At 48.8% G+C, this 15,344-nt stretch overlaps 1 protein-coding gene and 1 long non-coding RNA gene across 4 annotated transcripts in view; one reads left to right on the top strand and one right to left on the bottom strand.

Annotated features, from left to right (window-relative positions):
- Positions 1 to 15,344, bottom strand: part of LOC113960267 — a 71,083-nt gene that overhangs the window by 31,920 nt on the left and 23,819 nt on the right. For 2 of the 3 annotated variants that reach the window (XR_003532010.1, XR_003532011.1), the window contains 3 exons: positions 5,098 to 5,241; positions 1,952 to 2,145; positions 522 to 659 (listed from right to left, as the gene is read on the bottom strand). Coding sequence is in view for 1 of the 3 variants with exons in the window: in XM_027669755.1 (XP_027525556.1) it covers positions 522 to 893 (372 nt within the window). In the remaining 2 variants the exon portion in view is untranslated. Of the gene's footprint in view, positions 1 to 521; positions 1,360 to 1,951; positions 2,146 to 5,097; positions 5,242 to 15,344 lie in introns of those variants that run through there. The other variant, XM_027669755.1, reaches the window with a different exon arrangement.
- LOC113960269 lies at positions 4,585 to 8,303 on the top strand. The gene is made up of 3 exons (XR_003532012.1): positions 4,585 to 4,833; positions 5,014 to 5,160; positions 6,305 to 8,303. It is a non-coding gene; the product is annotated as an uncharacterized LOC113960269 (long non-coding RNA).

Genomic DNA, 15,344 nt, shown 5'->3' with positions numbered 1-15,344 from the left:
CCAGACATCTCTACACAGCTAGGTCCCAGTTTCAGGGCATTCAGGCCTGGTTGAGGGATGAGGAAAGGGAATTATGTCCATGAGCTGCAAGGAAGGCTAAATTTCTTGGTGGAACTGGACTGCAGTGTTTCAAGGACTGCTGCTTACATAAAGTGTGTTGGGTCCCACCTTTACTGTTCCCTCATGGAGATCCAAAAGCTGAAAAGATTACAGGGCAACAGCCAGAGGTGGGGATTTTACAGATAAGGCAAAACGGTCTTAAACAGGGCCAATACTCACTAAGAGGAAGCTGGCTGAGACAACAGTCCCATTCTTTTCTCTCTGGAAGCCCAGCTCACCTGGCCTGAATCTTTGCTAGAGTTATATGCCTTTTTTGGAACCCACCCACCCACCCTTGTGAGCAGTCCATTTTTCATTTCCCTGTTCCCACCCCTCCCCTGCCCCGTATGCCCTCGTTTACTTCGCACTGGCTCCAGATAACTCTACGTGTATTTATCTTGCAGAAACAATCCATCACTTACGTTTTCTGCTTTATTGACCTTCTCCCATGTGGCACCTGGCTCCACTGCAGCTCGCTGTGGTACGTGACCCACCCGTCCTCCTGCAGACTCTGCCACGGCTCCAGCTCCGCCGCAGAGCCCGCAGCCACAGCTCAGACCCTGCAACACAACGGGGAAGGACTGTCCCCACAGGGGCCAGTTACTCCTTTGGTTGGGAAATGGGAATTCATTTGAACTGTCTGCTGGCAAAGATGGGCTGGGCTGGGTGAATTTTGGAGTTCTCTGCCTAGTGGTACAGATACAAAACTGATCACAGAGACACCAAACATACACATTTCCACATGGATTTTTTTTTACAGAGAAACCACTTGTTATAAATAGAGGGAAAAGCATAACTCAAGGCCTCTGAGAGGCTGTGGCAGTGACAAGCTCTGTTCCTAAAAGAGGTATGAGCTTGTTATCTAATTCTTAGTGTACCAAGGGAGCATATTTACATTGCAAAGTGTTCCTGAATTAGTAAGTATTTTTAAAGCTTTCCAAATAAACTTCAAAGCAGGAGCACTTCCTTTTGGTAGGGAAGGGCTGGCTTTGAGTGGGAGCTCTGAATGTCACCTGCTAACCACTTCCTTCCTGCCATCAAAACTCTCCCCACGGGTGGGCTTCTCCTGCCTTTTTTTTTCCCTACCAGAAAAGCCTCATGAAATACAAGAAGGTTCCAGAGGGGGCTCAGAGTGGGCTGCTGTTCATCACCTCTCTCCCAGTCAGTATTACTCGTTTCAGAAGCCAGTACTACAAGAGGCAGAGGGCTTGGCTCCTTGGCAGCCTGTGGAAGCTGTGGAGCAGCCATTAGATGCAAGGAAAGGCAGGCATTAGTGGAAGATGCTCAGGGGCTCCCAGCCTGCTGTCCCCATACCCACCACATTTCCCAGGGCAGGGTCAGGCTGCAGGGTTTAACTGGACACCCAGTGCCATTACAGAAACGTGTTTTGGAAACACAACTGACCCTTTGGAACTGACACACCATGAAGGTGAATTCAAGAAAAGCAACCACACATGGCAAATACTTGGGCAATTTCCTCTTGGTACATAATTGCTTGTTCTGTGACCTAAAAACCAGTATTCTTTACAGTCCTTCACAGGGGATAGGTTACCTAAACTATTTATAGCTGCTTTGATCCCTTCTGCAGTGGAGGTGGTGATACATTGATCAACCAGACGTGACATAACTCCTGATGCTGCCATCCCCAGCAATGCCTCGTGTGACCTACTCCTCGGCGTTGCCGTGGGCACACGTTATCAGCCCCATCTATTGCAGACATGGAAGAGGTCCCTCCCTAGCAGAGGACGCTTGGGAAATGCAGGATACCAGGCATGCTACATTGTGTCATTGGCCCTTGATGAGGGGGTGAGGGAAGTCCATCTCGGCAGTACTTTTCCACTTGCTTTCCTACCCAGGAGCCGGTAGCGGGGCTGTTGCGACACAGGAGCTTCACATGTCACACGGAGGAGCTCCAGTGAGGCTGATCCTTGCAGAGCCAGAGGTCACATGTGGCCTGGAATCCCTCAGTAGTTTGGTGGTGCTAATGCACAGGGAGTTATTCTCAGGGATGAGAGATCTCAGGTGTTCCTTCCTTCCAGAAAGCACCTGCAATTCAATTGCAATGACTCTAGATAATACATATTCAATGGTTTATGTTAATAGTCACTGGAAATGTCTGAAAAACAGGGGGGTTGAAGTATATGGAGCCTCTCTTCAATCAGCAGTGACTTTGTAGCTTTTTCCATGGTTGGATAGGAGCAAATTCTGCCAATTTCCCATGGAATGGGAATTCTAAAGAACACAAACCTGCTGTTTTGATAATGCAACTGCTTTGTTGCCATAACATTTGTGTTTCCTTTTGACAATGGTGACAATACTTTCATGTCAAAAGGCAGTGATGACACATTGCATTTAAGATGGTCATAAACACAACCGGAAAAGCAAATTGTAACACAAAGAAACCCATGGAAAATACAGGTATTCTTTGGAGGTAGGATAAGGGAAGGGGAGCAGTCCCCATGGAAAAGAAACCTGAAGGAAAGAAAGAGGGAGAATACTCTGCAGAGGAGCATGGTTGGGAAGCTAAGAGGCTGCCTGAGGAGCAGAGGCACCATGCCTGGGCACCACTGGTGCTCAGGTCCAAGGAGGCTGAGGATGTCTGGAGGCCTGGGACAAGCTGCTTTCTGGACCGTGACCTACTGGAATGAGCTAGTCAGATTTTGATCCAAGGCAAAAGAAACCCGGAAAAGGTTCCTCCTCTTAGAGATTGTACTACCACTGCAACAGTGAGAATTAACCTGGCACTTCCTCCATGGATCTTCAGCTTATGAAATCTTGGCCTTTTCAAAGTCTTTATTCCCATGTGAGCCCCTACCATAGTTTTATTGTAAAGAACTTACAGTTACATATACAGGGAAATCCCCCTGTCTCCTGCCTAAGAAATCATGTGACATATAAGCAAAAGAGCCTCCAAGCAGAGCATCTGAAACAAACTTTGCTAAGTGGCCTGTTCCTCAAAAATTCCACTTCCCATAAATATTTTCTTCTCTCATTTCCTGTGTTCTACTTTTTACGTTGTTTAAGTCAAATCACTGTGTGGCAATTGCTCAGATACAGAAGGTGACTCTAAGCGCCCCAGGAGCAAGTGCAACTGCGTGGATGAGAAGGACAAGTGAGTGATCATGGAAACCACTGATACAGCAAAGTGCAAACTGATAAAACAATATAAAGTCTTCTCCTTTCCTGACTGGCAACAGCCTCCTCAGTTAAACTGGCCTTTAACATGGGTGAGAGCCCTGCTTTAGGAAGGGTTTCTTTAAAGACCAGAGGGCACAGGTTTGGCCTAACGTGGCTGTCCATGACTCAGGGCCTCTGACGTCATTCTGCTCTTGGCAGGAAAACAGAGAAAGGGCACTGAGTTCAGATAGGACCGAGGCAGCTTCTAACTTAACATGGGACCCACCAAACCTGAGTAAGGCAGAGGCATACAGATGCCCCTGGAGTGACCTCTGCAAGCACAATCAGGGGGGACAGCATCTCTAGAGTAACTCCTCTCTCTCTTGTCCCCAATATGTTAGGGGCTTCTTCTGTTGTCATCCTTGCTTCCAGTGGTTCCCCTTCTCTCTTTTTCATGAAGCAGCATTTTCCCCTCCACATCAGTACATCCTCTGCAGCCCACAGGCAGCATCAAAGAAACCCAGGACAAGCTGTGGCCTGTCCCCAGGAATGCCATCCCCAGGCAGAGGAGCAGCGGGAGGTACACGGGGCTGACCTCGCTGGAGGAGGCAGGGAGCTGCACAAGATAAAATGCACCTGTTTTATTGAAGGTGTGTTTACACTGAGGATCAGATCCTGCCTTACTCTGCTAAAACCGTACAGTGGAGTGGCTTTTCTGGAACAGCTCCTGAATGGGCTTGTCCAAACAGCAGCAGGGGAACATCAAAAGGTGCAGCGATCACCCGCAGATAAGCGCCCAACTGTCTGATCCTGAGTGCCCCCGGGCACAGCTCAGCAGCTTGTCTGTCTGCCATGAGCTCTCTGTATGGCCCTCCCCTATACCAGAGCCTCTTTCCGCAGTGACTGCTCCACACCTGTGGCAGAGGAGAACTGACTGCCAGTCACAAAGCTCTGATCTCCAAAGAATAGTTAGTTACTGGTCAGATAACTCTCGGTGGGAAGCCCTTTGGACAGAGAAAGGAATGGGAACACAAGCTTGGGTCAGTGCTTGAGCAAGCAGGTCCCTGCTGCAGTGACCCAGCCACAGTGGGGAAGTGTGTTTGCATCAACCATGGCTCAGTAATTATAGCAACAGATGACTCGAGATCAAAGTGTGCTTGTGAATGATGTGGCAAAGTAAATCGATGGAAATCTGAGCTTTTTTATCTCTGGATCTGTCTTTAATGCTGACTTCTGTCCGGCTTTAACCTGCCCTGGGAAAGCATCTCAGCTGGCAGTGCGGCAGTGCTGGCCCAGGCACACCCTGCGGGCCACCGAGCTCCCCTGGGGCTCCTACCCCGTGCCTGGTGTGCCTGGGGCCAGCAGGGTGCCCGTGGGGCCAGCAGGGTGCCCGTGGGGCCAGCAGACACTGGGCTCTGGGGCTGAGCACAGGGTTCTGTCACTGCAGAAGGGCATGTTTGCTGTCACAGGGAGTCAAGAGAGCCAGGTGCCCGGGAGCCTTGTGCTGACATGCCAAGGTGCTGCTGGTGGTTGCTGCTTCCAGGGGCTGCCCCTCCCATTATGAACACCCCAGGAGGCATCTGCTCCTCCACTGGATGCAGCCCAAGTGCTCCAGAGGTAGGTTCTGACCCAACTGCTCCCAGCCTTGCCCACCCATAAGGCTAGAGCCCAAAGAGGGTTGGACAGGACAGCCCCTTCAGGGTGGCACAGCCCACAGAAACCATGGCTGGGCAGCACATGGCAAGGATACCATTTGCACAGCCCTGTGAATAAATCCCATGAGCACCCTTCACCTAGCTTGGATCTCTCTCCTTTCTGTCACGTATGCTCCCATCAGCTTCTCTCCTGTGTTTATCCTGAATTTTGGACAGAGTTAATTACCTTGCTAGGATGCTGAGCTCCAGCCACTGCCCACACCAGATGTTCTCTTGGTGCCAACCATTGGTAAGTGCTCCACTGGGATTGTGTCATCTCTGCTCTGGTTCTCCAACAGGGCTTAGCAGAAGTGAGGCAAGGGGAGGTTTTCTAAATGTGAGACACAAAGAAAGAAGTTATTTCACACACTGGTCTCTCCTGTGGTTGCACACTGGCTCCAGACACTTTCCTGCATGGTTCCTGGTGTTTGAGCCAAAAGTGGCAGAGTGTGGAGAGAAGGTCAGGGTGGCTATGGGTTAGGTGGAGAGAACAACTCCCGACTTACAAAGTGTTCCCCAGGTGTCTCCCAGACAGTCTTGATCTCTGTTGGTGATCTCTGCTGCTTTAATTTGCTGGTTTAATTCCACAGGCAGTGCCTCCTGCACAGTCACCATGCGGCCCATGTTGGGTAAAGTTTAGAGTTGCCCCCTGGGATTAGGCACCGATGCCACCTATACATGAGATTTCCCAAATCACATCAATCATCAGGGTTTTTCCTTGCTTATGCTGAGATGCTGTGCTGCTCCTACATGATTATTTCTCAATAGAGCAGAGAGGCTTAATTATTGGCTTGCAAAGTTCCCGAGGGTCTTATGAAAGTTGAACTGGAAGAGCGAAGTATCATGACATACTGGGACTCCTTAAACCGTGATAAGTTGTTACCCAAAAATTTGCTGTGATCCAGGGGAAGTCTGTCCCCTAAACCAGCTGCCCAACGTGCATGTGTTTTGGTTGTTATCATCAAAGTCTACAAGATGAACAGGCAATTCGTTATCATTTAGGGTAGTGCTTTGAATGTTATCATTTGAGCTTCTTAGAAGGTTAATCTTTCTGTCCCTGGGATCACATCTTCCCGATGAGGAACAATTAGAGTATCCTGTGGTGAAACACTGGATTATTATTAATGAAACCTATGCTGCCCTGGAGTTTTAATTGACTCAAGTGTTTAAACACAAGCCTGACTTAAAACATGTGGGCACTCTCATTCCTGCCACAGGAGCTACCAATGCTTTTCATACAATGCCGAGAAATGTTAACTATTAAAACCAGGTTTGATTATTTATTAACCTTAGTTCCTCATGTCATACCCCAAACCCCTCATCAGAAAGTGCTGAGCACTTAATGTGCCCTTGAAACTAAGCAGGGGTTTAACTACATCTTTCTTTCCCTTAAGTCTTGCAGGAAGAAATGTCTGGATTCTGTCAGTGCAACAGCTATCCACCTTTCCAATTCTCCTTTCCCACCGCAAGCTCTTGGATGGAGACAAAAAGCTTCCAGGCCCAGCCCCTTTGTGCTGCCTATGTGTACAACCAGGATACAGTTCTGGAGACTCCCAACTATTCCCACAGGACTGGCTGAATTTCCCAGGCCATGTGCTGCTGGAGCAGATGCAAGCTGCTTGCACAGAAAGGAGCGGAGCTGGCTGGATTTGGATCTTCATGGGAGCAGGCCCACAGGGAGCAAAGGCACTGGTTGCTGCCAGTGGCTGTCAACGAGGAGCAGTTCATGCAATCCCATCTGCTGCCCCGCTAAATGTCATGGTCCAGGAATGCAGCTACTGCTCAGGCAGTTGCCAGCTGGCCACAGCAACTGCAGGTGTGTATCTTTTTATTTGTTTATATATGTAAATTGAGTCCAAAGTCTCAAACGATTAAGTCATGCGATGCAAGGCATGTGACAGTGGTTAATAGTGAAGGGCAGACAAGGGTGACAGGAGGAAAGCATTTCAAAGTGGCAGCTGTGAGGTAAATCATATTGGAATTGGGTAACCTGGATTTAGGGGAGAGGTTGGAAAGGAAGGGTGTAGCACTGGGAGAGGAGCTCTTTCTTTTTTTTTCTCTGTGGAGGGCCCTGATACTCAGGCTTGGGCCCTGATACTCAGGCTTGGGCTCTGATTTTTGTTTTATATCTGCTACTGCAGTGCTGATGTGCACCCACCAGCCTCATCAGAGAGGGGCCTGACTGACACCTAGAGAAGCCATAAGGTACTGGGGCTGGCTGCAGGTTTTGGGATATGCTCTTGGTACCAGAGGAGGCTCTCCCTCTTCCCTCTTCCTCTTCCAATTCCTCTCCCTCTCCCTCCCTCTCTCCTTTTCCTGAGCTCTCTGTGGCACATGAGACAGGGTAGAGAGATGAATGAAATGGACTGATGGATGGAGGGAACTCTGCTGGACTCATGCTGGATCATACAGGATGTGGAAGATGCCCAGCTGAATGGCAACTGGATCTGACCCCATAATTACCACTGCCACCACGTGTCTGAGCTGCAGCTGAGTGCACAAACAAAGCACTTGCCCAGGCACTGACTGTTCTTCACATTAAGTGTTCCTGGGTCCTGGTCTTTTAAAAAAGAACATAAAACCTGGTCTGATCCTCCTGGAGCTGAGTAGGGACCTCTGTACGGACTTCAGGAGAGCTGTACCCTGACATACAACTAGCCTTGTGGCAAACATCAAATGATGTTGTTCCCCAGCAGTCTGCTGATGTTATCACCCTTTCTTTGAGGAGTGAGAACAACAAGATCCTACAATGACAAATCACAGTGTTTGTTGTGGTACCAGACAGGTTAAAAAAAAAAAAAAAAAAGAAACCTTCCCAAATAATTACAAAAAAAGAGTACATTTCGTGTCTCATGTTCTTTGTGTTTTTCATGGACCAAGCACCTTACAGACAATTTGCTCATGATCTGCCATACAAAGGGGACAAGGGACCATCATGGAATGCAGACATAAGTCAACTGGAGAGGAGAACAGCACCATTACAGGGGAATCATTATCTTACACATAAAACTCTAAATCAGCGCCACATCTCAGGCTCACAATTCCAGGGAACAAGGAAAAGCTTATTTTACATTAAGTTTCTTGCTGGTGGCTGCTTTCACCCAGAGACTAAATGCTGTTTAAAGCACTGCCACACAGAAAGCTCTGCAACAGCCAGAAGTTGTTTCACCTTCACCCACTGTTGGCTTGATAGGAATGAAGGATTTGCATTTTTGCTACAAGTATTTTTCTTCTAGGTATACGGCTACTACAAAACCAGCACAACGAATTAGGTTTGAGTCTCTGATAAGCAGGAGTGTCAAATATTACAGGCTGTTGTGGCTTTGGGTTTTATCTGGCTTTTTTTCTTCAAATTCATCAAATTCTCTGAGGTTCTGAGTCTATAATAAACCAGTCAGGTGGATGCGAAACTTGTTAAAGACCAAACTTGTGCCTAAAAGCAGCCAAAGGGAGAGTCAGAGCTGTGCATGCACCCAGCAGGATGAACCCTGCTGTGGCCCTTCAGCCACTCCAGATCTAGAAAGATGCCAAGAGGGTTGAGCAATGTGCCCTTAGACTTCTGTGCCCTGTCATCACGAGGCCGTATGATTTCACTCAATTACCAAGCCCTAATAGGCGCGTGGCACCTTGGCCTCACTGGCCGTTGGCTTTTCCAGAGTTGCTAGAGGGGGGAAAGTATTTTTCCATCCCTGCTATTTGTTTGTTATTCCACTGTGAACTCCCCCAACTCCCTGGTGTCAAAACACCTGGCAGCGCTGCTTGTTTGTCCTGTTACTCCAAGTGCCGTGGCGGGTGGGAATTTGGCTGGCCCTGGGAGAGGAGCCACATCAAACACCTGGGCTCCGAGTCCCATGGGGATTGTGCTGCCTGGTTACTTGGGAAGATGATCCTCCGAGAAGATGTCGCTGCACTGACGGGGATGACGGGAAGGATCTCTACAAATGCTACAGGGTTAGTGTGAGGAGCACAGTGACTCTGGATAACACCACCAGTGCAGGTGACACCCCAGTACCTCCAGTACTGGCCACACTTGGCTTTGGAGAAGTGAGCTGTAAGTCTGAAGGAAGAACCATACAGCAGGGAAGTGCTACATCCCTGTGTGCATCCCCAAGTCTGGGTGCCCTGTTCTCATGGTTATCAGAAGGCCCACAAACTCTACCAGGTCAGCTGCAGCCCCTGCTACTGTACGGCCTCACACAGAGCAACTCTACCAGCACCTGCAAATCCAGTTCTGTCCCTGGAAAAACGTGAGTGGAGCAGTGCTATAGACCATACTTCAGGGTGGAGACTCTTATCCCCAAACCAGCTGCAGTTGTTTGTTGTGTAATGGTGCCAATGAAGTTTTGTAACTCCCTCACATACTGGGAGGATTCACTTGATCACAAGAGCAATTTCACTTTCTGGCATCTACCATCCATCAGAAATTCCAGGCCAGAACTTTAAAGAGCAACTAATGACTTAGGATCTTATGACTGCTAAACGTTTCGACTGAGGTACCTCAGCAGGCAGGTACAGTCCTCCTCCTGAAACCTCCTCCTCAGAACAGGCATCAAAACTGTGGCTCGCTCCAAAAGCCCCACCTAGGCTAACAGTTGCCCCAGACAAGTCACAGAAGCTCCTTCTGAACCAAAATGTCAGCTCCAACTCCCAGATGAATCTCTGCTCAGGATTTCAGGGAGCACACGCACCCTTCCCTCAGTTCTGGGAAGTTTTAGGTGCAGCAGAGCCACAGGCACGTGGGGCGCAGCTTAGGAACACTCGAGGCCACCTGTGGCCACAAGCCCTGGCAGCGCTGACAGGCTTAAGGTGACACCAAAACACAACCACCCTCAGCCTCCTGTCAGGCTTTGAAGCGCTTGCAACCAGCTGGTGACTTGTGAGGGGAGACGCGGGCAGAGGGCAGGATTGAACACAAAGGGTCTGATGGAAGTTGGTTCTACTTTGGACATGATTTGGACATGATTAGGCTTTCTTTATGAGGTCCTTCAGATAGTTCCTGCAGGGCAAATCTAGCTAAGTAGTTTCATGACCTTCCCATACAGTAAGACTGACCCTATTTGGGAAGTCTGAATCCAGTGAAGCTTGGTAACTCCCTCTTACAGCTAAAGATGTTCAGTTAAGATCTGAAAAAAGCATCCTACCTCCCCTGAACCCATCCTGAACCCTGCCCTACACCAGTCCCTAGCAAAATGGTACCTGCATCCGTTCCACCCAGGCATACAATCAAAGGGTGACTCACTGTCACAATTCCTATTCGTGCATTTATTGCCCAGATAACTCTCCATTAAGCTAATGAGTCATTCTTTTACACCCACCAAATGCATAGTTCGGCTGCTGCTGCTTTCTGCTATTCATAAATTAGAAGGAGGAGAACAGCCTTGATCCAGAAAATTTATCTCTACTGGTGAGCTCCATATTCCAAATTTAAGGAACTCAAGGTTTTCTGTGTGTGTTACAGTGAACAAGCAAGGCCCCAGTACCTACTGCAGACCGAAGGGACAATATTGCTTGAAGTGCCTCACACCAGTCTGCTTCCAGAGCCAGAAGATGTTGGCCAGGGCTCTGCAGGCCTTGGATGCCCAGGATTTGTGGGCCACGTTGCAGCAGCTTCACTGAGATGAGCAGGCAGCTTCATTCCAGGCATCATTAAATTTCAAGCAGGGCAGGAGACAAAATGCTTGGCACAGCGTTAAGTGCTATTTTGTGATTTCAGTGCATCCAATGAACCGAGAAGTAAGTTGGCAAATAAGAAAGTATCTGTAATACCCATTTTTGTGAGAATAATACAGTTTCTATGCAGTGTCAAGATGAGGAGGCCGAATCATTTATTTTTTACATGCCTCATATGGTCTATAACATAAAGCTGTAGCCAAATGCTCTTTTGACCACTTTTAGCTGTGCTTTGCAGCTGAGATGAGCTGCCTGAGCCTTGTAAATAAAATAGAGAAAAAGGTGACTACTGGCTTTGTCTCTGGTTTGTGCTGCCGGCCCAGGCCAGGAGTGTCAAAGCAGCCCTTGGTTTCACACTGTCCTTCCCCCTGCCAGACAGTGGTGCCCTCAGACAGTGCACTGACAGCTGCATACATCAGCAGCCAACCGGTTCAGCTTCCTAAGGCTTAGCAAACTGTTTGCATAAGCACTGGGATCAGGGTAAGAATGAAGGAAGGATGGGCTTGAGCTTTAGAAAGGCTTTTTCCTACAGGTTTCTTATCTTCTCTCCTCCGTCTGTCCCCTTGCTGCCTATTTAAAGGACTTACTCCCCAGGAAGGAGCTCATGATGCCAGGTTTCCTCCAGACTGATGTCTAGAGCTGGAGCCTGTGGGCTCTCTGAGCTGAGCTTGCACTGCTCTGGCAGTTCCATTGAACATGGTTCCCTCTCAGGTTTGAATCCCAGGAGACTGCTCCTGCAGGGAGCAAGCCAGTCCGTACACACACACAGTGAAGTGGCTCCCATGGCTCTCCTCTGCCTCTGAAAGTCTAGGCTCCCCACTGGACTGCCAGAGCTTTGGAAAACATTCTGTGTTTCTTTTTCTAAACATCTTTTTTTCCCATCTGTTCAAAAGGGCAAGGATGTAACATTGACCAATACTCAGAAATGTACTCTCCTGCTTTCAGAGGCAGTTATTGGAATGTGCTTGGTATTCAGATGATAACTTACATCTGCAGCAACTTGCTGAGTGATGCTTTGAATCACGCCGTGATAAAGGGATGTGTTTGAAGTTTCTGAAGGCAATACCTCACTATCATTCCCTTACAGTGCTGGCACTCAGAGCTCTTCAGCCTTGCCTCTGTCAGCAGGTAGTCAGACCAAACTAAACTTCCCACCCGAGTAAACCTAAACCCCATTTGGGCTTATGTGATTATTGAATAAAACCAGGCAACTGGAAAAAACAAGGAAAACAATCTTTTTCCTGAACATGTTCACTTAATACAACCAGTAACAGTGTATTTTCCCCCAGTGAGTGTGACCTGAAGGGCAAGACCCTTCCAGCCCCCCCGGCCAGAGCCCAGCTTTGCACAGGCCATGTCATGGGATTTTTGGGGCCCTGGCTACCCTTGTTTCGAGGCCATCTCCTCCAGAAATGGGCTTTAATTGCTCCTACCACGAAGCCTGAGAGAGGAGTGCTAACACACCCACTGGCTGCGAGCAGGCCTGTGACTGCACATCAAAGCTGATCCCACCTCACAGCAGCAGCCATGAGCACATTCCAGGGAAAAGAGAGCCCTGCAAAAGGTAGGATGGGGAACCCTGTATCCTCACAGTGCTCCCCACCCACCGCCGACTTCCATTAATTAATTAACTCTGCAGCTTTGTTCCCTTATCATAATCCTCCCAGCAACAGCACCATAAATTATATTTGCAACAGATGCTTAAACGAGATGATCCCAGGTCTTTGCAACTTGACTCAAGGGTGGGAAACTCACAGCTTTGTGGTGATCTCCAATTCATTCATTATACAATCGGATCTTAATTGCTTTAAGAATGTGATTCTAGTAAATCTGGCCTCTAGTACCACTCCTGTTAAAGACTTGTGTTGCTAAATCTCTGCTGCTAAACACAGTCAGTCCATTTCTTGGGGTCTTTTTTCCTTCAGTGGACTCTGAAGTATTGAATTATCTGCAGAAATTCACAGAGTGTTCACCCAGCCCATATTTACCCACAAATAGGCACCGAACCTACTGAGCTGTTCTGAGAAACAGAAGTTTTCAATAGCCCCCATGCTATGAACAGGTGACACAGAGTGACATCCTTGGGGTGGTTTTGAAGATGATTCTTCCTTCAAAGGAAAGACTGCACAGAGCAAATCCATCCCAAAGTCCTGCTATCCAAACGAAATGTGTCTAAATACAAACGTAGTGCAAGAGATTGATGCTGCTTGTGAGAACTTCAGCTCCAAGGGTCCCTGACCGAGATCCTCCCCTCCAGCACTGCGTCAAGCTGTGCCTGCCTGCCAAAGGCATGCTCAGGTGTCACCAGGGCCAGCTCTGGGGACTCAGTAGGTGGCAGCCTTCACCTTGGCTTTGCAGGGATGTGTCACCCTATGGAAGGTGCTGGGGGGTTGCTGGGCACAGAGGACACTGACCTCCCAGACGACATGTGGTGGGCTGGCCCAGGAGGTACTGCCACCATCTCTGACTCCAGTGTGCTCCAAAGGAGCAATTAAAAAGGTACTTCGGAAGAGGTTTGGATCAGTGGAATCACTGCTCATTCATAGGGTCGGCAGGAAGAGGGAGTAGGATAGATTTTCCCTATTTTTGGGGGAGAAATTTAGTACAGGGATGAACATGCAGCCCATGAGAGCCATGTTTTGGGACCGGGACAATTTGGGCACTAACCAGAACCTAGCAGAGCTTTATGGGGCATATAACTCACATGCCTACAAATAGGGGAACACTTTCACCATGCAAATCAATATTCATCTCTCAAGGAAGGTGGAAGGAGAAAGTGGGGGGTGGGATCTGGCACAGAGGAGGTGAGACAGGCTCCTGACAGAGACTGAAATTGCTGCTTTTAGCCTGCCTCCTTCTGGAGCCAAGATCAGGGACCAGCCCCAAGGCATCAGTTTGGTGGGGAGCAGCATCCTGCCCCTGGGTGGGGTGGGCTAAGTGATAGGGGCAGAAGCCTCCTTATGTGGTACAGCTGCAGCTGGAATGGTCTAACTGATCCCAGCCTTGGCCCTCGCATCCCCACAAACCCAAGGTGTCCCTAAGCATTGCAGTTCAGATTCGAACTATGATACTGGACCTCTTTCCCAAAGCTCTTACAGTTTCAGGCACCGTCAAACTGATTTTTTTTTAACTGTTCACCCGAAAATGGGAGGAGGAGCCACCGCTAACGTGAGAAAGCATCCTGATTCCCCCAGTGGATACTGGCAATGCCTGCCCTACTCCTCAGCGTTCCGCCTGCCTGCCCTTCTCTGTCCCCCTGAGCGAGCTGCAGTGACATAGCAAGCATATTTTCCCCCTTACCCAAAGGCAGGTGTATATTCACACTCCTGCCCTTCTCTCACAGCTCCTTACATAAATCACCGTTGGTTTTGGAGAGACGCCAACACAGTCTGAAGGAATGTGCACAGGACCTACCAGAAAAGGGTTTCCCCGTGTTTCTGACTCTATCATCCCCTTATTCAGAGCTAAACCAACAGGCTCACACCTCTCACACTGAAAACCTTTTCCAACTCCATCCACTGCCTTTAAAAACAAACAAGGAAACCCACAAGCTCATGCCCAGCTATTACCGTGAAAGAGAAAACAAGAAACACAAAGCAGAAGAATTTGCCACATGCAGCTCTGTAAGTGCTAAGTCCATGAGTGAGGAGACATTTGCCTTTGTTCCACATAGTCAAGCATGTCCTAGTCTTTAAAACACCTTCACTCCAAAATTGCAGCTAATTGCTGAGTCAGAGGGGATTTGCTATTTAAGCAAGGGCCAGTGCTGAGGCCCCAAAGTGGTGATACTGCTAGACTAGGAATTTAGGCAGGGGCAAGGTCTGGGGAGAGGCTTCTGTGAAGAGCTGCCTGAAGTAGTGGGGGTGGCAGGACTCGCCTGAGCCCCCTCTATTGCCACCACAGATTGCAAAACTCAAAGCTGCAGCTCAGAACAGGCTCTGCATGGTGAGTGTCAGGTATGGAAACCATGGGGTGTCCAGTAAATGCTTTGGTGACCAGCTTTGGGGAAAGGTGCTGAGGAAAGGCAGGGTTCCCTCCATGCTGCTCTGAGCCCTCTAAAGCAGAGCAGCTAGTAACACCAAGAATGACAGAATTTGGCTAAGGTCAGAGCACCCTGACTACATGTTCATAATAACAGCTAAATATCTACCTGGAAAAGCCCATAGTCCCCGTGGGGCCTAAAGAAGGTAATTAGAAAAATGCAGGCCAGGGGGCCGTGCTTATGGCATGGCTTTTGGAAGATGTTTCCCCTAACCCAAAGGCCACAGGCAAGAAACAGAGGATGTTAGGGAGTCTCCTCTAAGCATTACCTACCACAGCTCTTCATGAACCCCCTGCTCTGAGGCTTCAGAAAATCCCCCAGCTATTCTTTCATCCTCAAATCTCTACAAAATCCCAAAGCAGCACAGGTGGTGGCACAGACCAAGGTATGTGCACACAGCTAAATGTGCTTTGGTCATCTGGCTATGGAACAGGATTGCTCAGGCTTGCAAAACACCGTGAGAACGCGTGAATGAAGTCTGCAGACTTCTTCCTTGTTCCCAGTTTACTCTGGAACAATAGTTTACTTTACCCAAGCTCTTCCTGATCCATATCCACAGATCAGCAATGGGCTCAGCACTGCAGCCTGTCATGCAGACAGCTGAGATACCACGGGGCAATTTTCTCCTCAACACCGGTCTGCGATAGCTTTGAGGATGTCGCGGCTTTTTGGCGCAAGGCAGCGAATCAGAGGCTGGCCCTGGGTCTGAGTCACTGCCTTTC

This window comes from Corapipo altera, unplaced genomic scaffold (genome assembly GCF_003945725.1).
Source record: "Corapipo altera isolate COAL_440 unplaced genomic scaffold, ASM394572v1 61295, whole genome shotgun sequence".
In the NCBI taxonomy this organism is placed as follows: domain Eukaryota; kingdom Metazoa; phylum Chordata; class Aves; order Passeriformes; family Pipridae; genus Corapipo; species Corapipo altera.
Note: the sequence above shows the minus strand (reverse complement) of the source record. Positions and strands in the feature narration are given on the sequence as shown.